Source organism: Balaenoptera ricei, chromosome 21 (genome assembly GCF_028023285.1).
Source record: "Balaenoptera ricei isolate mBalRic1 chromosome 21, mBalRic1.hap2, whole genome shotgun sequence".
Lineage (NCBI taxonomy): Eukaryota > Metazoa > Chordata > Mammalia > Artiodactyla > Balaenopteridae > Balaenoptera > Balaenoptera ricei.
In genome coordinates, this window is record NC_082659.1 from 28,234,772 (window position 1) to 28,258,080 (window position 23,309).

The window sequence follows — 23,309 nt, forward strand, 5'->3', positions numbered from 1 at the left end:
ATAAAGCTATTGTAAAGCAAAGCTATACAGACAAAATCTCACCCAGAAGCATATACATATACACTCACAAAAAAAAAGAAAAGGGGAAAAATTAATATATCCTGCTCCCAAAGTCCACCTCCTGAATTTGGGATGATTCGTTGTCTATTCAGGTATTCAACAGATGCAGGCACATCAAGTTGTTTGTGGAGTTTTAATCTGCTGCTTCTGAGGCTGCTGGGAGAGATTTCCCCTTCTCTTCCCTGTTCGCACAGCTCCTGGGGTTCAGCTTTGGATTTGGACCCGCCTCTGCGTGTAGGTCGCCTGAGGGCGTCTATTCCCCGCCCAGACAGGACGGGGTTAAAGGAGCAGCTGCTTCGGGGGCTCTGGCTCACCCAGGCCGCGGGGAGGGAGGGGTACGGAGGAGGCGGGGCGAGCCTGCGGCGTCAGAGGCCGGCGTGACGTTGCACCAGCCTGAGGCGCGCAGTGCGTTCTCCCGGGGAAGTTGTCCCCGGATCACGGGACCCTGGCGGTGGCGGGCTGCACAGGCTACCGGGAGGGGCAGTGTGGAGAGTGACCTGTGCTCGCACACAGGCTTTTTGGAGGCAGCAGCAGCAGCCCCAGCGTCTCACACCCGTCTCTGGGGTCCACGCTGATCGCCGCGGCTCGCGCCCTTCTCTGGAGTTCGTTTAGGCGGCGCTCTGAATCCCCTCTCCTTGCGCACCGCGAAACAAAGAGGCAAGAAAAAGATCTTTTCCCGGTCTCCCTCGCAGCCAGCTGTGGCGCACTAGCCCCTTCAGGCTGTGTTCACGCCGCCAGCCCCAGTCCTCTCCCTGCGATCCGACGGAAGCTGAGCCTCAGCTCCCAGCCCCGCCCGCCCCGGCGGGTGAGCAGACAAGCCTCTCGGGCTGGTGAGCGCTGCTCGGCGCCGAGCCTCTGTGCGGGAATCTCTCCGTTTTTCCCTCTGCGCCCCTGTTGCTGTGGGGTCCGCGCTGATAGCTGCGGCTCGCGCCCGTCTCTGAAGTTCGTTTAGGCGGCGCTCTGAATCCCCTCTCCTCGCGCACCAGGAAACAAAGAGGGAAGAAAAAGTCTCTTGCCTCTTTGGCAGCTGCAGACTTTTTCCCGGACTCCCTCCCGGCTAGCTGTGGTGCGCTAACCCCTTCAGGCTGTGTTCACGCCGCCAACCCCAGTCCTCTCCCTGCGATCCAACCGAAGCCTGAGCCTCAGCTCCCAGCCCCGCCCACCCCGGCGGGGGAGCAGACAAGCCTCTCGGGCTGGTGAGTGCTGGTCGGCACCGCTCCTCCGTGCGGGAACCTCTCCGCTTTGCCCTCCGCACCCCTGTTGCTGCGCTCTCCTCCGTGGCTCCGAAGCTTCCCCCCTCTGCCACCCGCAGTCTCTGCCCGCGAAGGGGCTTCCTAGTGCGTGGAAATCTTTCCTCCTTCACAGCTCCCTCCCACTGGTGCAGGTGCCCTCCCTATTCTTTTGTCTCTGTTATTTCTTTTTTCTTTTGCCCTACCCAAGTACGGGGGGAGTTTCTTGCCTTTTTGGAGGTCGGACGTTTTCTGCCAGCGTTCAGTGGGTGTTCTGTAGGAGCAGTTCCACGTGTAGATGTATTTCTACTGTATCTGTGGGAAGGAAGGTGATCTCCGCGTCTTACTCTTCCGCCATCTTCTCTCCTCCCCCCCAACCCAGAATTTTTGTTGTTCCAGAAGGGCTTCATATATGATGTGCCAACTAAGCTAAACCCTGAGGATAAGAACGGGCTATTAAGCAAAAGAGGGCCAAAATAGTACTTTGGGCAGAAGGGAAAACTTGGTTGCCAGTCCCAGATGAAGAACATTTGACCCCTGAAAGAACTGAGCAATAGTCCCTCTAGCCTCCTTGTGGTGAAGTGATTTGGCATGAAGCTAGAGATGTAAGCACAGACCAGATCATGAAAAGTCTTGCTTGAAAGCCATGTCAGAAAATAGGAATCTTATCCAAAGGATTGGAGGGTGTTTAAGACAAAATGAAATGTTTGAATTTGCATTTGGCAAAGTTCATTCTGCTTGTAGGATGGATTGAAGGAGGGCAATCAAGAATGATGATGAAGACAGGACCAGTTGTAGTGACCGAGGGGAGAATAATGGTGGTGGCCAGCGTAGTGGCAGTAGGGATGAAGAGCTGGTCGTGAATTTAGGAGACAGAACCAATAGAGCTTAGTGATAAATTGGATGTGGGAGAGTGAGCAAAGGAAAAGTAGGTGACCTCCAGGTTCTAGCTTGGGGGACTTAGTGAATATTAGGACTATTCTTTGACTTAGGGCATCTGGGCCAAATAGTAGATATGAGGGGCTAAGCCATAAGTTCTGTTTTAGGCATAAGAAGTCTGTGAGATCTATGGGGACATTTAAGTGAATACATCTAGAGGCAATTTAATGTACGGGTTTGAAGCTGCAGAGAGAACTGCTAAAGATATATATTCATGTGTAATCAGGATATAGATGATAAATGGAGAATTAAAATATCAATGCTATAAACCTAACACTTAGAAACAACGAAATGTTAAAAAGTAAGGAACTACCAAGAACAGAACTGACATATCTACTCTCAGTCATTAAGGATTGGTTTAATGAAAAGTTAATAATACCATGACAAAATGAGATACTATCTTGAAGTATACATACACATATATATATATATATATATCCTATTCACAGAAAGCCAAAATATTAAATATACATCTGAAAAAAGAAAGATGAGAGAATGAAATACACCTAATTATTAATAGTATTAGTCTTTGGGAACTTGGTGACTATGGATAACAATGTTTTTTTAAAAATACATATATTATTTGTACTTTTCTATAATTTAGCATTGTATAATAAGCCATGATTTTCAGTAGAAAATACATCATAAAATGTTAGATTTTTTTACATTGTATTTGATTTTACAAGAATATTTGCAAGTTACAGTGTCATCATAAAAGAGATTTTACAAGATTGTTTGCTTGGTAGAATTTCTCAATAGACAGTGATACAAAATGTAGTTGTAAATTTAATCTTTTGTGTCCCACCCAGACAAAAGCAGCATATATAATGGGGAAAATACTCTAGTAGATGTCAGTAGAGAGATTTCAACCAAGTCTGCTCCTTAGCGCTCTTTAGCAAGTTGTTGAACCTCTGAGGGCCTCGATTACTTCTAGGATAAGAGAGTTGGCCCAGATTTTATCGAAGATGAACTCCCACTCTATTTTGCCTGAGTCAAGGTCACATAGAAAAAGTTGTATCAAACCATGTTCCAGTTAAATCGGCCCATATTTATTCAGATATATGACTAAATGGTCACAGTCTGAGTTTTTTTTTTAAATGTGACCTGACATCTAATGGAAGTGTATTTATTTCGAAGAGAATTTAGTGTCTGTTCCTTATGTTTTTGTTTCCCCTCTTTTGTTGCTTGTTTTTGTCATAAAAAGATTGAAAGTCCCTACTGTGTTAACGTGTAGAACATAAAACACCAAGCTCTTCCTGAAAGGTAATTTTCCAAGAATGAAAAATACAAGAATGGTGTTGGATTGTTTGGTTTTCTGTCATTCAGTGTTGCATTAAAAACAACCATTCTTCCATAACTGTGAATGGCCTCACTCTTGAAAACTGTCAGTTACAAATGAAAAGTGATAACACTCTGAAAGAAAAGCCTTTCCCAAATCCCACTAGGTTTTCAGATGAATTTGAAACCTAATCAATGGCCCACACTCATACTTAAATGTATCCATTATGGGGGGAAAACTTAATTTTTAAGCTCCATCTTGAACACTGTTTTCAGTAAAATATTACCCTTTTTTTTTACATTTTAAAATGAATAATTTTTATCAACCTTACAGTCTAATTTTTTCTGTTCCCCCCCCCCAGGGACATATTTGTTGTTTGTTTTTGTCCTGATTGATTAATTTCAATATACTAGAACTTAGACACCATGAAGTAAAATCTAGATGTTGCCATAGTTTAGTTTACAGAGCCTTTTATATTCCTTCACTGGAATAGAAAAGTGTGTGTGTGTGTGTGTGTTCTGATTCTAAGTGTTTACTTAAGAACACATTTAAAAATGTTGAAAATGCAAAACAATAAAAATTTAAATCATCAATAATCCCACCACACATAGAAAACCTTTGGGCTAAATTTGGCCTCTTACTTTAGAATCCCTTTGGACAAACTGTTGTTACGGGAACAAGCGTCTCTTGCTGAATCTGACTGCACGTTGCTTGTTTCCACTAAGGGACAAGGCACCATCAGAACCAGTATAAAATCTCTGGCTTTGACCCAATTTCAGAAGTCAGTTTTGCAGATGACTCAAGCAAGGCTGAAATAGTGGATGATTTAAAAAACCAAAACAAAACAACTTCCCCTGTGGTCTTGGGAGAAATGTCAATTGTGTTAGTGTGGCTAAAAAAAAATAACTCCTTCTTCCATGTTAGAACAAACATCGTTTCTTCCTCATTGAAAGCATGCACATGGAATTACTTTAAACTGGCCTTAGGGCTCATGCTATAAACCAAGACAGCTGTCTTTCTTTGATATGCTGATTACTCTGTGTCTGCATCTCAGAAAACTTAAAGGAAGGTGCATAGAAATAAAAGATGTTAGAGCCAAGTAGCTCCAATAGTTTCCTACAAATGTCAAAGTCAACTCTTCCAACTGTGAGTTCTAAGGAAAACGATATTTAACTCTGCGTAACTCTTCAACTGCCATTCCATGCCCTCATGGCACACGTGTGCACGTCCCATGACCTCAGTTGGAATGCCTTCCCCATGTGTTCTCCTTTTCAACTCCTACACCCGAACTATGCTGAAATGTAACCCTCCCCGCGATGCCTGCCGCAGACCATCCCAAGGAAAGTTAGGCTTTCTCTCCTCTGTGCCCTGTGACATTTTGTTTATACTTCCAGTATACTGGTAACATGCTTGTCATTGTTCCCTAATTGTTTGTCTCTAATTTAATCTGAGAGCTCCTTGAGGAAATTAACTATGTCTTAGTGTTTGTTGTTGTTTTTTGGCTGCGCTGCGCATGCGGGATCTTAGTTCCCTGACCCAGGGATCGAACCCGTGCCCCCTGCAGTGGAAGTGTGGAGTCTTAACCACTAGACCACCAGGGAAGTCCCCTTAGTTATCTTTCGACTCAATGTCCAGTACCTAGAACATGGTCTAACCTGAGTACTCATGTACCCATATAAAAAGATTGAATATATTAAGGTAAATTGTGATAAGCTGGGGAATGATGAATGTGCTTTTATAAGCTCTACTGAACTCTGAAGTTTCTTGTGTGAGGAACTAAGAAGGGCTCTTCAGATTCCTTTGAATGCATTGAAGTATTGTTTACCATCTACTCTGCAGAATTTAAGATCTGCTCAATGGAACAATATCTTAGACCATGTATGAGAATGACACAGGTGACATGAACTATGCACATCCAGTGATAAAAAACATTTCCAGTTTTATTAGAGGTTGGGAAGAAGGCAGATAATTTCTGAGTTTAAAAAAAAGGTTTTATTGGGGCCTAGGGGAAGAGTCTGTTTCATAAATTGCATTAAATATTTGGTATGTAAAATTCCGGCTGTTCTGCATTAAATGGATACAGTGCATCCCCCATCTAATTAAGTAACCATGTGGAGACAAGTCATACTTACATAAACAAAAGCAGAGAACACAGCTCTATTGTGTTGTCTTCGATTATGTAACTTGGTTTCCCTGGTATGGCTTTCTGCTCTGACTTGGATATTGCCGTGGACCAAATATGCTCCCAGACATTGAATGGAATTTAAAGAGCTATTTCTAAGGTGACTTGCTTCATTTAAATATTGCAGTGAGGGGGGCCCTGGAATACTGTGCAGTTTCCTACGTTTAATAACTGCTTGCCTGTTAAAGCCAGTAGTTTTGGGATCTGGCCAACAGGAAATCCATTGTGTATTATTACACTGCTTTGCAGGATAACCATGTGCCTGGTGTATGGTTTAACCATTCGCTACGTATTTATTGAATAGATAAATGCCTCACAGCATGTTTTCCGAGTTTTTGACCTAACATGATTGCTCTAACATACATATGGGTAGCAAAGCGTAAAGATAGTTTATAAACAGTTCATATCATGAGGGCACTGGGATGAAAATAATAACCATCACAAAAATTGAAATATAAATTTTAGGGTAATAAGTTGTAGAATGGAAATCTAGATCATAATTATAATTCTCTCTCCTTTGTTTGCTGTTCTTTATCCAGGCAGTGATGCTGATGGCGTTGGTAGTGGTGGCAAATTAAATTTATGTAACATTTTATCATTGTATTTTTTTACATATATTATCTCACTTTACCATCACAAAATACTAATGCATTTTTATCACCCATGTTATGGATGAGAAAAATGGAACCTCAGTATTAAGTTACCCAAGGTAATAGAGTTGAACCAGACTTTAAATCAGGTTACTTGATCCTAAAGTTCTCTGGTTTTACCAGATTTAGACTTTGCTTTATGGCCAGGTCATTGGTTGGACTTGGGAACAAATCTGCATGTTTTGTACCAGTGAGAAGATAAAAGTACTTTGGAGGTAGAAGAGAAAAAAAGAAATGAAATGTATTTCAAAGTACTCTTGGCAAAAAAGTATGAAAATAATTTAGAATTCCTCAAAATCTGTTGAAGCTCAACATCATTTATACTCTAACCCCACGGAGTGCCAGCACCCTTCACTGACGGTCCAAGGGTTTATGACTCCCAATTTGGAATGACTTTGGGCTCCAGGGTACCCAGTCCCATTACAAATTTCACATTTCAAACAGTCCAACGTTGGCAGTTTTATATGGTTAAAAACATGATGGAATGAAAAAAGCCCCAATTCCAGTTCCTTTGTTTTTGGTGAAGTTCACTGTGTCCTGCTATATTCCTTGTATTTTAATTGGAGTTTTAGTGGTTAAATATTCCTGCTTAAAAGAGATGAAACTATTTCTAAATGCAACGTTGAAAAATCCTTCTCATTATTTTATTCTCAAACAGGCTTATTCTTTGACTTCTTTTTCTGTTCCTGACTTTAGCAAGGGTGCCTAGTCAGTTGAATATAATTAGTTGAGTACTTGCTGTGCAATTCTCTCCAAAATATTTTCTCAAGACCTTCTCTAGGTGTGTCCATAACACACCCATGCTGACCTGGAATTACAGTCCAACCAAAGGGATCACTGAGCGATCTTTAAGATGAATATTAGACTTTATCTTGTGGTTCCTCACCACTTACATTATGTCTCATTTTCTCATTTTCTTTTGGTTTTATGCACTGCGCATAATTGCCATAAGGCAGGCACTCACTAAATGACCCTATTCCACTTCTAAGGGTCCATTCACTTGAACTGAAATGGAATTGTGAGGTGTTTCAGTCAGATCTGCGTTCAGATTCTTACTAAGCTGCATAACGTTAGACAAGACACGTAATCGAAGTGTTTTCTCAAATGCAAAAGGGGGTCCTTGCGGTCCCCACCTTGGAGTGATGGTGTCAAACTTAAATGATTTAATCCATGTGGAAGCCTCATTACCATAACCTGTAACCATTCAATAAATGGCAGCTCTTATTTTTCTCTCTGCTAACATAGTTTCCGTGTCGTTTTAGCTTCCCCAAAACTACTTAACACTGAGTGCATTGGGATTTAATAGTGAAGCTTGGCACTCTGGCTTTAAGAAGGGAGATCTGGGTGTATCAGTGAGGAGTATTTTCTGCAAAAACAGAAAACCTGATTTAAAAAAATAACAAATTATCTGGAGATAGATGCTTCCTGGTGTGTGTTCAGCCTCTCTTTGTTGTCAGAGCTGGTATCTGTGTCCCTCTTCAACTTTTCCTTGTGATCTTCCCCAGTTAAGACAGGAACAAAAAATAGAAAGGTCGATACCCACCACATTTATTCCTTTTATCAGGAAAATAAAAGCTATCTCAGAAAGTTCTGTTTATGATTCATTTGCCATCGAGGGGTGTCATGTGGCCATTCCCACCTGAGAAGAAGTAAACTCAGTCCGTGACTTTTCATGCCTCTACCAGGTGGGAGAAGGCAGTTGACAGGTCAGTCATCAGCATTTCTCACACCAGGTTTAAAACTATAATCTGAATTATAGAGCAGTGGCCAATGTATTGAGATTACAAGTAAATTTACCTTGAAGCCCAAAATACCCATGCAGTCTTCCATTAAAACCATTTATTAAAGTAAGTCATCACCACTACCCCACACCCCAATCCCCTCCAAAGGATGGGATTTGTCAGCAACTTTTTTTTTAAATTAATTAATTAATTTATTTATTTTTGGCTGTGTTGGGTCTTCGTTTCTGTGCGAGGGCTTTCTCTAGTTGCGGCAAGCGGGGGCCACTCTTCATCCCGGTGCGCGGGCCTCTCACTATCGCGGCCTCTCTTGTTGCGGAGCACAGGCTCCTGATGCGCAGGCTCAGTACTTGTGGCTCACGGGCCCAGTTGCTCCGCGGCATGTGGGATCTTCCCAGACCAGGGCTCGAACCCGTGTCCCCTGCATTGGCAGGCAGATTCTCTACCACTGCACCACCAGGGAAGCCCTGTCAGCAACTTTTTAAAAAAAATTTTATTGAAGTATAGTTGATTTATAATGTTATGTTAATTTCTACTGTACAGAAAAGTGATTGTTACACACACATATATATATTTTTTCATATTCTTTTCAATTATGGGTGTCATCAAATTTTTTTTAATTTTATTTATTTTTTTATACAGCACGTTCTTATTAGTTATCCATTTTATACATATTGGTGTGTATATGTCAATCCCAATCTCCCAATTCATCCCACCATCCCCGCCCCCCCACCACTTTCCCCCCTGGTGTCCATACGTTTGTCCTCTACATCTGTGTCTCTCTTTCTGCCCTGCAAACTGGTTCATCTGTACCATTTTCCTAGGTTCCACATATATGCGTTAATATATGATAATTGTTTTTCTCTTTCTGACTTACTTCACTCTGTATGACAGTCTCTAGATAGATCCACGTCTCTGCAAATGACCCAATTTCGTTCCTTTTCATGGCTGAGTAATATTCCATTGTATATATGTGCCACATCTTCTTTATCCATTCATACGTCAGTGGGTATTTAGGTTGCTTCCATGACCTGGCTATTGTAAATGGTGCTGCAGTGAACATTGGGGTGCATGTGTCCTTTTGAGTTATGGTTTTCTCTGGGTATCTGCCCAGTGGTGGGATTGCTGGGTCATATGGTAGTTATGTTTTTAGTTTTTTAAGGAACCTCCATACTGTTCTCCATAGTGGCTGTTTCAATTTACATTCCCACCAACAGTGCAAGAGGGTTCCCTTTTCTCCACATCCTCTCCAGCATTTGTTGTTTGTAGATTTTCTGATGATGCCCTTTCTAACTGGTGTGAGGTGATATCTCATTGTAGTTTTGATTTGCATTTCTCTAATAATTAGTGATGTTGAGCAGTTTTCATGTGCTTCTTGGCCATCTGTATGTCTTCTTTGGAGAAATGTCTATTTAGGTCTTCTGCCCATATTCGGATTGGGTTGTTTGTTCTTTTAGTATTGAGCTGCATGAGTTGTTTATATATTTTGGAGATCAATCCTTTGTCCGTTGATTCGTTTGCAGATATTTTCTCCCATTCTGAGGGTTGTCTTTTCATCTTTTTTGTAGTTTCATTTGCTTTGCAAAAGCTTTAAAGTTTCATTAGGTCTCATTTGTTTAATTTTGTTTTTATTTCCATTACTCTAGGAGGTGGATCAAAAAAGATCTTGCTGTGATTTATGTCAAAGAGTGTTCTTCCTATGTTTTCCTCTAAGAGTTTTATAGTGTCCGGTCTTACATTTAGGTCTCAAATCCATTTTGAGTTTATTTTTGTGTATGGTGTTAGGGAGTGTTCTAATTTCATTCTTTTACATGTAGCTGTCCAGTTTTCCCAGCACTACATATTGAAGAGGCTGTCTTTTCTCCATTGTATATCCTTGCCTCCTTTGTCATAGATTAGTTGACCATAGGTGCGTGGGTTTATCTCTGGGGTTTCTATCCTGTTCCATTGATCTGTATTTCTGTTTTTGTGCCAGTACCATATTGTCTTGATCACTGTAGCTTTTTAGTATACTCTGAAGTCCTCCAGTCTGATTCCTCCAGCTCCGTTTTTCTTTCTCAAGATTGCTTTGGCTCTTCGGGGTCTTTGGCGTTTCCATACAAATTGTGAAATTTCTTTTTCTAGATCTGTGAAAAATGCTATTGGTAGCTTGATAGGGATTGCATTGAATCTATAGATTTCTTTGGGTAGTATAGTCATTTTCGCAATGTTTCTTCCAGTCCAAGAACATGGTATATCTCTCCATCTGTTTGTATCATCTTTAATTTCTTAACTGTCTTGGGTTTGTTTTTGTAGGTCCTTTTCTTCTCTTGTGTTTCCCATGTAGAGAAGTTCCTTTAGCATTTGTTGTGGAGCTGGTTTGGTGGTGCTGAATTCCCTTAGCTTTTGCTTGTCTGTAAAGCTTTTGATTTCCCCATTGAATCTGAATGAGATCCTTGCTGGGTAGAGTAGTCTTGTTTGTAGGTTCTTCACTTTCATCATTTTAAATATGTCATGCCACTCCCTTCTGGCTCATAGTTTCTGCTGAGAAATCAGCTGTTAACCTTATGGGAGATCTTTTGTATATTATTTGGTGTTTTTCCCTTGTTGCTTTCAATAATTTTTCTTTATCTTTAGTTTTTGCCAATTTGATTACTGTGTGTCTCGACTTGTTTGTCCTTGGGTTTATCCTGTATGGGACTCTCTGTGCTTCCTGGACTTGGGGGGCTACTTCCTTTCCCATGTTAGGGAAGTTTTCGACTATAATCACTTCAAATATTTTTTCAGGTCCTTTCTCTCTCTCTTCTCCTTTTGGGACCCCTATAATGCAAATGTTGTTGCGTTTAATGTTGTCCTAGAGGTCTCTTAGGCTGTCTTCATTTCTTTTCATTCTTTTTTCTTTAGTCTGTTCTGTGGCAGTGAATTCCACTATTCTGTCTTCCAGGTCACTTATCCGTTCTTCTGCCTCAGTTATTCTGCTGTTGATTCCTTCTAATGTATTTTTCATTTCAGTTATTGTATTGTTCATCTGTTTGTTTGTTCTTTAATTCTTCTAGGTCTTTGTTATACATTTCTTGCATCTTCTCGATCTTTGCCTCCATTCTTTTTCCGAGGTCCTGGATCATCTTCACTATCATTATTCTGAATTCTTCTTCTGGAAGGTTGCCTATTTCCACTTCATTTAGTTTTACTGGGGTTTTATATTGTTCCTTCATCTGGTACATAGCCCTCTGCCTTTTCATCTTGTCTTTCTGTGAATGCGGTTTTTATTCCACAGGCTGCAGGATTGTAGTTCTTCTTACTTCTGCTGTCTGCTCTCTGGTGGATGAGGCTGTCTAAGAGGCTTGTGCAAGTTTCCTGATGGGAGGGACTGGTGGTGGGTAGAGCTGGCTGTTGCTCTGGTGGGCAGAGCTCAGTAAAACTTTAATGTGCTTGTCTGCTGATGGGTGGGGCTGGGTTCCCTCCCTGTTGGTTGTTTGGCCTGAGGCGACCCAGCACTACCAGCCTACCCAGGGTCTTTGGTGGGGCTAATGGCGGACTCTGGGAGGGCTCACGCCAAGGAGTACTTCCCAGAAGTTCTGCTGCCAGTGTCCTTGTCCTCACAGTGAGACACAGCCACCCCCTCTCTCCCCCACCACTGCAGGAGACCATCCAACACTAGCAGGTAGGTCTGGTTCAGTTTCCTATGGGATCACTGCTCCTTCCCCTGGGTCACGATGTGCACGCTACTTTGTGTGTGCCCTCCAAGAGTGGAGTGTCTGTTTCCCACAGTCCTGTCAAACTGTTGCAATCAAATCCCACTAGGCTTCAAAGTCTGATTCTCTAGGAATTCCTCCTCCCGTTGCCGGACCCCCAGGTTTAGAAGCCTGACGTGGGGCTCAGAACCTTCACTCCAGTGGGTGGACTTCTGTAGTATAAGTGTTCTCCAGTTTGTAAGTCACCCACCCAGCAGTTATGGGATTTGATTTTATTGTGATTGCACCCCTCCTACTGTCTCATTGTGGCTTCTCCTTTGTCTTTGGACGTGGGGTATCTTTTTTGGTGAGTTCCAGTGTCTTCCTGTCGATGATTGTTCAGCAGTTAGTTGTGATTCCGGTGCTCTCGCATGAGGGAATGAGAGCACATCCTTCTCCTCCTCCATCTTGAACCAATCAATCTGGTTGTCAGCAACTTCTACACCCCAGCTTGGAACTTCTGTTGGCAACTTCCCAGCCTGGTGGGTTAAGAAGGGGCTGCTTTCCTGGGGTAGCAGCCTTCTTGTTGCAAGGGAGGCATGTGAAGGGCAGGGCACTGCTATACCAGCAGTTCAAGTCTGAGCGTGGTGAGGATCCTGGGGAGGGGAAGGGGAGAGAGGGATCAGTATAAGGCAAACAGCACTCGTAACCCTTCAATATACATATGAAGGAAACAAAAAAAAAAAAAAGGAAAATATGTAACTTCTCTATTTTCACTTACTTAGGATGCAAGTATTAGTATTTCATTTCTTAGGATGCAAGTAAATGGTAATACATATAGAAATGTATACCCACAGTGTCTCACCTTTCCACTCTTACCCTCATAAATTGATTTTGTTTGTTATTTTTTGCTTTCCTGGACCCTGGCCTGTTTCCTATACGTACATGATATTAACGTGGCTTCAGTAATAGTTTAGATAGAATGTTACATTCTGCCTCTTTGTTTCCTCCTCTGAACATTGATTGGTTCTTTTGTAAATTGTTTTTCCTTTTTTTAAAATTGAAGTATAGTTAATTTACAATGGTGTGTTAGTTTCAAGTGTGTAGCAAAGTTATACATATATATTTTTTGTTTTGTTTTGTTTTGCTCTGTACCTAGATTCCTTTCCATTATAGGCTATTACAAGTCATTGAGTATAGTTCTCTGTGCTATACTGTAGGTCCTTGTTGCTTACCTATTTTATATACAGTAGTGTATATATGTTAATCCCAAACTCCTAATTTATCTCCCCTCACCCCATATTCCCTTTAGTAACCATAACTTTGTTTCCTATGTCTGTGAGTCTATTTCTGTTTAGTAAGATTGATTGATGCTTAATGGAGGTCCTTGAGATAGCCAGGACACTTACAGCCAGTTTTCCCATGCCACTCTCCTGCTCTCTGTTTTAGATGAAGACTGAACTTGTTATTTTATCTAATGGGGATTTACTAAAATCGAAGGAAGGTAACCTAATTGCTTTCAGATCTCTCTGTTTTGTGACTCAGATGGTTAAAACTCGATTTATCTTATCATCCAATACCTTTGTATGTCATTTTACTTAAGCTGGTCAAATGTGGTCTCACTATTTACTTACAGATTGGTTTTTTGTGACTGCCACCCCATGTCAGTAGTTACTTCTGACATTTATGCATTGTTACTAATTAAGCAAAAATACCTCATTCAGCATTTAGCACTTACACCCGTGTTCACTCAGGCTACCACCATGGGGCTCTGCATATATTCTTTATCAGGTGACCCTTTTCTGCAACAGTGAATTACTTTGGACAGAACTCAAGCCCCTGATGGGAGTGTGAGCTGTTTGATGCCCACATAAAATCTTCTAATACCTTTGTCATTTCCTCTAATGCATGGATTTATAGAAGCCTGAGGGGACTTGGTATTTATTGAAGATGGAAATTGCTGTGAGCAGTCAGTAACAAAATGAGTTAATATATGATATATTTTATGAAGTCCATTGTAAATATAATTTAAAACATTAAAAAAAAACACCTCGGGGCTTCCCTGGTGGCGCAGTGGTTGAGAATCTGCCTGCCAATGCAGGGGACACGGGTTCGAGCCCTGGTCTGGGAAGATCCCACATGCCGCGGAGCAACTAGGCCCGTGAGCCACAACTACTGAGCCTGCGGTGCGTCTGGAGCCTGTGCTCCGCAACAGGAGAGGCCGCGACAGTGAGAGGCCCGCACACCGCGATGAAGAGTGGCCCCCGCTTGCCACAACTAGAGAGAGCCCTTGCACAGAAACCAAGACCCAACACAGCCAAAAATAAATAAATAAATAAATAAAGTTATTTAAAAAAAAAAACAAAAAACACCTCTCAGATTCTATCCTGAAACCCTTCTTATTCCATGTGATGTGTACACATTTTATTTTCTGAGGGAGTTTATCTAACTTTTATAACTTAAACTGTTTGCTCTCTTATTATTTGGAATATTTGCTTTATGATGCTCTTTTGGACCTTCTGTGAGTTAGCTTTTCTATTAACGTGAGTTAACTTTTCTATTACAAATGCACTTGAAAGCTTATAAATCTCAAACTCTTTAATATATGAGGCCTTTCCCCCCCCTTAAGGTGATACATTTAATGAAAAAAAAAGTTCGGAGAATCAAACTATTGTGTTTAATTCATTTCAGTGGCATGACATAGTGCTTATGTATTACAGTTGGCAAGCAGTCTTTTTCATAACTCAGTGTCTTTTATTTTCTTCCTTACGCAAACATATAATTATAGGCAGTCATTCCTCCTGTGTCCTAGTCCCCCCTCTTTTACATTTACTAATTCTCTCTACAGGTTCTTAAAACAGGACATTCCCCCTAATATTGTGAATTATGTTTATCCTTGACAGTGCTTACTCATTTAGGTTATTGACTTGAGTGGGAATAATAAGAGGCTCTGTTTGTTCAGAATTGCACTGATGGCACCCAGAAAGCCGGGTTAGGACACAGAATGCACCTGGTCTCCAGGCTCTCTCCTGTTGAACTAGATTGTTGTTCCAGTAGTTTCATTCGGTCCCTTTCTCCAGCTTAGCCCTAAAGACTGATTTGCTTTGAATGGGAGTAATCCTCTTTGGGGCATAGTTGATCTGGTTATTGAAATCTTTGCTTGCTTTGTTCTTTCTCTGGAATGGCCATGGGAAGGCACAAGATAGGGTTTCTCTTGGCTATGCTCCACATTGCTCAGCAGTTACATCTTTCTTCCCTTGACTCTGTGCTAGTTTCCTGGGACTTAAGTCCTTGCTAAATGGAGTGAAGAGACAATGAAGCAAAGTCTTGGCTTATGCTTTTTCCTTTTCATATTGTTTCTCTCCACTCATCAGTTCCCTATACTTGGGGAGACACATCTGTTTCTTCCCTTTGAACAGATGTAACTATAGATATTAAACTAAAAACTTACAGCTTGTAGTGATTTGTTTTAGTTCTTAGCCTTAAAAGTGAGGTAGCTTTTGGGGTCAGGAGTGCTGGGCGTAAAGAATGATGGTCAAAGACAAGCAGAAGAAATGTGTATTCCTTTTAGAAGGTTTAGTAAATTTTGGGAAGAAACGCTATCCAAGGTAGAATACCAGACAATCTCCACAGTTTCATAGGTAAAGAAAGTGGACAGTTTGGAATCTTTTGGACGTGTCTTATGATCGACCATCCTCCACCAACGTCACCATTATTTACACTCATTTATGGGAAAACCAAATCTATTCCCTCCATTATTTCAAAGTTTTGAGGCAGCTTGGGCCCCTCATTGAACACTTCACCAGACTGAATCTTAAGATTTAGCCTGTCACCCCACAGATGTTTATCTCAGGTCTTTCAGCAAAGGCAGATTCAAAACTGTAGTTTGAGGGGGTCTCCTATTCATTGTTTTCACTCGTCCAGTAATACTGAATGTGTGTCTGTCTAAAGGTACCATATCATGCTGATTCAATCTCTAGAAGATAATTCATCTGCACAGGCCTTACAAGCATGACGTGTTAGGATGCAAACTTTTCCAGCACAGATTATTAAAGCAGGTTGTTCTTTTTGGCCTGATGTATGTGCTGCCATTGTAGACTGTGTTCTAATATCTTCTTCAATTTCACAGGAACTGACAATGGCGAAGTCCTCCCTGAATCCATCCCATCAGCTCCTGGGACACTGCCTCATTTCGTAGAGGAGCCGGACGATGCTTATATCATCAAGAGCAACCCCATTTCACTGAGGTGCAAAGCAAGGCCAGCCATGCAGATATTCTTCAAATGCAATGGCGAATGGGTCCATCAAAATGAGCATGTCTCTGAGGAGAGTCTGGACGAGAGTTCAGGTAAGAATGGGAAGCAATCAGAACCACCTACGGTAGCTTCTCAGATTCTCACATGGTTATATGACTGCTTAAGCCACCCCCATTACCTCATTTGAATGAGGTCACAGTAACATCATCTTTGGAATATCACGTACAGTCATATCTTTAAATGACTCCACAGCTCCCTTGCCTAGTGTACTCCAATATGGTAGAGTTTTTTATTTTCCTGCTCTATATAACTTTAAGACCTAATTTTGTATGGAAGTTAATATTCTCACTGGAAATAAAACCAGCATTCACTGTTTTCATTTTTCTGAATTCTAAATACTTTTTCAAGACATAAATCTTTCACCAAACACCTTTTGAAGCAGCATAAATTCAGTTTCTCTAATCTTTCCTCCTGGATATTATTTTTGTGTGCTTCATTCTCCACAGTTGGTGGTTTCTGTGTCGTCTTTAAGTTCTTTTGATAAGTGTGTAATGATAGAGCCCAAATTAGAAGACCAAATTTGGATAGGATCTCCAGTATAAAAGAATTTCAGGACTATCTTTATTGGCTTGGCTAATTTGGCTGATGAGGAGTTATGATGAGAATAGTGATCATACTAGCTAATGTTTGTTGAGCACTTACTATATACCAGGCCTTATCTAAGCATTTGATAGACATTATCTTACTGTCTTTTCAATAGCTCTCGGGGGTAAATAATGCTGTCACTGCCTTCTTATAGATAAGGAAACTGAGGCTCAAAGAAATTAAGTAAACTATGGGCTTGTGCTGGATCTGAAAGTAAGGTCATTTGACTCAACTTTAAAGATTTATAACTTTTATATTTTAACATATAACAGAAAGAGTATATGCTTTTGAACTTTGTCTCCTCAGACTAACTGAAAATTTAGCCTCATCCTAAGTCCAATCTGGTGTCACCCTAGATTATTGATTTTATTAGTTCTGAACTTATTCACTAGATGTCAGATTTTGAATAAGTCAAAAAGCCTGAGTATAATTAAGAAGTTTCAAGATGGCTTAATTTATTAACTGTATACCAATGCTGTTTAATACACTAGGCTAGGCCTTTCAGAGTATTCCAAGAAGGGTAGGAGGCAAACACTGATCTCTAGACCTTCATAGCAACTAATAGGTATAAGACCAACACACCTGTAAGTGCAGTACAAATGAAGTTATGATAAATGTCTGAAGAGAGGTAGATGGCGCTAGGGAGGATTTTACAAAAAATCACGTCCAACTAGGACTCTCAGGAAAGGTGTGGAAGCTATAGTATTTGAAAGGGACATTGATGAATATGTAATTCAATTAGGAATAATTGATGCTAAACCCTATGGGGGAGTGAAGAGTCTCAGTGGCCAACATTAGCAATTGAAAGGTCAACATTAGCAAATGAAAGAAAGCTGAGTGTATGTTCCCCTCAGCTTGGTTTGGTTGAAATATGAAATAGATGTAGGAGACAGCAGCCGATAGCTGGAAAACAGCTCAATCAGTGGCATAAAAGACCTCAAATATCAGAACAAGGAGTCTTTTAATTAATTTTATGGATATTTTGCTAATGGTGGGGATTGATTATATCGACACATGGGAATGCAGTGGCTTTGAAGCTATGCTTCAGAAGGTGAATCTAGCAGAAGCCTTTGGAATGGTAAGGAGAAGTAGGAATGGGGAAGTTAGGAGACTGGGATAATTCAGTTGAGAAAGTAAGGTCTGCTTCTCGAGCAATGGCCACAGAAATAAGAACTAGATATCTGATGTGAGAAACTTCAACAAATCAGACTTAATAGGTGAATGAATAAATGAGTGAATGGAGAAATAAAAACTAATCTTTTAACAGAAGCAAAAGGGTAATGCAGTTAATATTAGTAATCACATTAGCAAGGAGAAAAGTCTAAGATCATTGTTTGGGGCTGTGTGTTTTATCCTCAGACATTGCTGCCCTAGATTTTGCCCAGTAATGAACTTAAAATAGCAGAACCCCTTAGGGTAAACTGCTCCAAATAAAAGATAGGAAGAACATTGAAAAATGATCAACTATTTTTTTATACCACTGCTAGAAAATCCTATATCCGTTCTCATTTAAAGACCTCTTGATAAGTATTGCAGGCCAATTTAACACTCTACCCTCTTGTAATTTCACAACATTCTGTTTTGTTATTGCTTCTCCCTTTTAATTCCCTTAGCATTGCTGGGCAACTCCATGTCTTGCAGATAGCAGCGTTGATTACATTCTCTGCCTCCATGTAAAAGACACTCCCCTTTTTGCTTCCTGTAAAAAAATAAAATAAGACCAATAAAAGTCACAAATTTCAAAGGAACTGGGAAGAACAAAAAAAATCATAAACGACAAAATCTGAAGAGATTATACACCGATTTAAAAAATAAGCTGTTGAGAAAGAATTTTAACAGCTACCTTTTGGAAAAGAACTTAATAAGCACAACCGTTTCTTCCAAGTCATTTTGACTGAATCAATAGGAAAGAAATGTCTCTCCCTAAAACTGTTTTTCTTCTGTGTGGTTAATGAAAATCACTGTCTACCACACACTGCAATTATGTTTCCTAAGCTCTGTAGTAATAGTGGAAAAGTGGAAACTGGAGCAAGATGAGTGGAGATATTAGACCCAAAACTAATGCATAAGTGTAATTAAGGTTGGAAACGAAATGGCCTCAGGTATTGAAAAATAGATGCATTACTTCCCCTGGGTTCTTCAGCGTGGCGCTGGAGCACAGGGATTGACTACCTTTACAGCCTTAATGGCTTTTGATGGAGTCTGAAAAATAATTCCTGCCATTCCAGTGGGGAGTGAATGATACCGAGAGACCAAGGATAATGGGACCACGTTTGACCAGAGGTAGAGAATGTTCCATGCTCTTTTAAGAAGTTGAAAGTAACTGCTTCAATATCTTTGGCCAACATGGTCTCTATTTCTAAAATCCTAGGGAGCTTTGATTCTTTTTACTTACAGGTTTTCTTTCTTCACAGAACTAATGGGAAATACATAGGACCTGGGAGTGTTGGGAGTCGACACAGAATCTTTTGTATTTCCAAATTGGAACAATAAGTCCTTTCAGTTGTTAAAGGCTGCAAACTGCCTTTGGTCTTTCTGGCAATTTGGCCCCGTCATCTAACAGTTCAAATAAGAAGAAAAAGGATTGTATGTTTTCATGCAATTTAGCTTGGAAAACCCAGAGCCTAGAGTTCTTTCCTGCAGAAAGCACAATTTATTTGACGTGAGTTACTGTGTTTGCACAGACATGGCTATACCTCTTAGTAATGCACACTTTTAGTTCTCTGCACAAGCCGAGCGATCCTCTTTCATTTGTTCTGCCTCATTTCATTTGGAAATATGGGAAGTCTTCTTCCTTGTATTTTTCCTCTGTTAACATCTGGAGTTGAGAAGCAATCCCAATTCAAGAATCATGCCCCTGAGAAAGGGGTGAATTATTCAGTAATGCACAAACGCGTGCACGCACACACACACACACACACACACACACACACACACACACAGAAAAACAGCAACAACCAGCAAAACCCATCCTTGACAATCAGGATAATGTAGCCTGTGGGAAGCTTGAGTTATCAATAAGCTAAACCACTTCTTTACTGTTCAGTAAAAATGGAGTTCCCTTAACAAGGCTCCAAGGCTCCATGGTTTTTATTCTACCTTGGAGATACCGAAGTCTAATGAGTGAAATAATGCGTATTTCAATGTGTTACAGGAAAAGTCTCAACTCCAGTAAACTAATTTTTCTTCTTAAAGAATACCATTTCAGGGATTTCATTGTGTGTGATTTCCTTAAACAACTGGAGTCACTCTCTGGGAAGAAAAGGTTAATGGATTGTGTTGAGAAAAGGGAGAAGGGTAGAATAAAAAATGTATTAAATCTTTAAAGTTTGTATCTAAGAACTTTGCTGGTGATGGGGATGTGAATATAGTATCCTCCAGAAAACCATTAATTTGAAGTTACCTTCAAAGATTCACAAATCACCAAGGTGCATTTGGGAAGCATATATTTGAGACCGCAGAACACAGCAGTAATCCATCTCTGAAGTGTTCCATTGACAGTTTGTGGGTTTAAAACCCACAAATGTAGAAACATTCTCCGACCCCACCCCAGATTTCATCCTGTTCGTCACTGCTGCTCAGAGAGGACTGACATATTCTAAAAAGGTTTTCAGGAAAATATTATGAATTCCTTCCAAAAATTTGTGACAGAGCATGAAGACCTTGTGTCTAATTTAAGCCTTTCCTACAAAAAGGTAGAGACCGTTTACTATCATTTCATTCATAGCAGAGATAGAAGGCAGCTAACCACTTTATGCAATTTAGTAACTTTCTGATATTGGCCAGAGATTTGTTCTAAACCCTAAACTCTTGAAGAGTGTCTTTGGACTTTTTTATAGTCTCTTTTGTTCATACAACATTTTAAATGTTTTTTTGTTTTTTTTTTTCTAATTTGAAGTGGGAATTATAAGGATATTAAGAAAAAGATGATCTGGTGGTTAAGAGCATGGATATTAGTGCAAGATGATACCTCCATTTTTGAGATCTGGCTCTCCATTTACAGACGTGTTAAGGTAGATACGTTCCTTGGCATCCTTTCACCTCGGTTTTCCCATGTATGAAATGGCAGTTGCAAGTATATCTACCCCATGGACCTATAGCAGGGGGTCGTAGAACCTAATATACATGACATACCTTGCTCAGGGTCTGGTGTATAGCAAGTTACGCTATCAAGGTTAGCCTTCAAAATGATAAATATAAAACTGCATTTTTTTTTTAAATGGGTTAAGTGGCTGGTGATTATGCTTCCAAAAACAAATAGAAAATTATGAACTTTTACAGTTCCAAAAAGATAAAGCGGCTAGTACTATTAACAGGTACATCATTGTCTTTCGTAGAATGACATTTTATTTGCCTGTGGTTCACTCCCTCAGTTTACATTTCGTCTTTGTTATTCTCAGAGCCCCTGGTGTCGCCATGGGAGATAGAATTGGTAGGATGTATGCCCTGATCTCAGGGGATGATCTACTAACAGGAAGTAGTTTTAGTGACTGCAGGAATGGAAAGCCATTGATTGGGGCAGCAAGGCTGGAAATCATGAGTGTGGTTCCCACAAGTTGTGAGTATGAGGTCTGAGTGAGTCATTCAGGGGATGCTGTCTTCTAACTAACCCTCCCCTCTCCACTTCTGCCTTTTGAGCTGCCCTGCTCTCTGTTATCAGACGACACTACCGAGTTAATTTGCTTTCCTCTGCCAGACATCTCTGTGCTGATTAATTTTAATCTCCGGTGAGGACGAAACTGGAGAGCTTGGGTGTGTTCTTAGTTTCTGTACTTAAGACTGAACTTGCAGTGCTTCTGAGGAATATGTGGAGCGGTTATTATCCAGGGGAAACAAAAGAGTATTCATTAGGCATTGTGCACTTTCAAAGGAGGACTATTTTTTTTTTATCAAAATACATTTTAATCTTGTTGCTAGGATGAAGTGGCAAAAGACGTTTAGCCCTAATTAAGCATCTGCCAGTAAAATGAAATATGGTTCTGCCTTTTAATTATCTACATTTAATTTGCTACTTTCAGTGGCATGTTGGCTTGAAGACATCTAAGCTCCCCCAAGAAATGGAGGCACAGTTCCCTGAAAAGGTTTCTTGTATCTCAAAGTTTTTAAAACTCCAAATATGGATCAGATTCATGTGTCTTTACCAGAGCCTCGCCCTAGACACTGAGCTAAATATTGGGTGAGGACGGAGCCTTCGAGTCATAGGTAGGATGGCAGCCATTCCCAGAAGCTTTTGGTGATGCTTTGGAGAGGTTAGAAGCCCCTCTTGTGTGATCTTGTAGCAGTCTGTGCTTCTGTCATAGCAACTGTCACATCACATTGGGACAGGTTGAAGTGTCTCCTCATCTAGCCTGCAAGCTCCTTGAGGACAGGAATCTTGATCATTGACTTTGTCACAGTATCTTCAACACCTGGCAAAATGGCAAGCACATATGAGGCACTCAATACAACTTTTCGAAAATAATATACGTTGTAAACTGTATGACATCTTTGATCTATTTCCTATGATATGGAACCTGCAGCAAAATAATAATTATAATCATAAGAATAATAATAGCATGGTTTTAAGATGAAATAAGATAATGTATGTGATGACATTAATAAAAGTAAAGGGCCATACAAATGGTATAATAATTAATCAGTAATGATAATATGTTATTCAAAATATGGGGGAACTTATTGTTCAAGCCTATTTTCTAGGCTCTAAACCTGGGCCAGTAAGAGACAAATGAAAAACATCTCCTTATGTAAGTGGTGGACTCACTTCTTCCAGCTGAGTGGACTGTTTTCTGTCTTCTTAGGAAACAGTGGAGTAAGGTGGGGCTATCTCAGAGCCAAATCCAGGCATCAGAGGTACTGACATACCTAAGGAGATGACGGTCTATTAGAGAAGGCTCTTGAATAGGAGATGGTTACTTTTCACGGGCTGTTTGATTTTTTTTTTCTCTCTCCCCAAATTGAGCAAGGCCCCATGCTACTCAATGAAGTTGTATTAGAATAGTTCTTTGGGGCTTCGTCTGTGGAAGCTAATTACATAGACGCATTCTCTGGGTTAATCCCCAATCATGAAACATCACAGTGCAAAAAAAAACCAGGCACGGAGTAGGTATAACACTGGGCTAAAATGGTCCAGGGAGACAGGCGCAGCGATTAGGGTGAGAAAACAATTCACCAAAGCCTAGTCTGCTAGCCTCTTACTGCTTTGGTGTGGTTTGGGAATACGACAGGAGGAAGAGGGATACTCATCCTTTTTCTTGAATCTAGTTATTTTCTTGAATCTAGTTATTTACTTTAGTAAGCCGAGTATCCTACTACAGAGAACTTCCAAAGATTGGACATCAAGTTGTGACGAGTGTGCATCTGAGAACTGGTTGGCAGCAGTAACCACGGCGGGGTGCTCCTGATGGGCTTCGTAGAAGTGTGATAATAAGCAGTAGATCAAAGGCACGGGGACAGCTGTTAGTGGGCACTCTTCTGCAGTTGGCATGGTGCCGAATATTAAGTTCTCTTCCGGAACTCTTTTCTTTTCTACAGAATAAGTTAGGACTAGGACTAGAGCCCTTTTATTAGAAGTTGACCAGAAATAAATAATTTTCATCCTCTTTCTCTCTCCATTTCTTTCCTCCTTCCTTCCGTATTTCTCTTCTTTGAACAGTGAAACATATACCTTCAATTAGTTT

The 23,309-nt window shown here is 40.6% G+C and overlaps 1 protein-coding gene across 4 annotated transcripts in view; it reads left to right on the plus strand.

Annotated features, from left to right (window-relative positions):
* The window catches only part of UNC5D (unc-5 netrin receptor D), a 608,576-nt gene that overhangs the window by 335,308 nt on the left and 249,959 nt on the right, over positions 1-23,309 (plus strand). For all 4 annotated transcript variants that reach the window (XM_059909243.1, XM_059909244.1, XM_059909245.1 and 1 more), the window contains exon 2: positions 15,861-16,079. In XM_059909243.1, the coding sequence (XP_059765226.1) occupies positions 15,861-16,079 (219 nt within the window). The remainder of the gene's footprint in view (positions 1-15,860; positions 16,080-23,309) is intronic.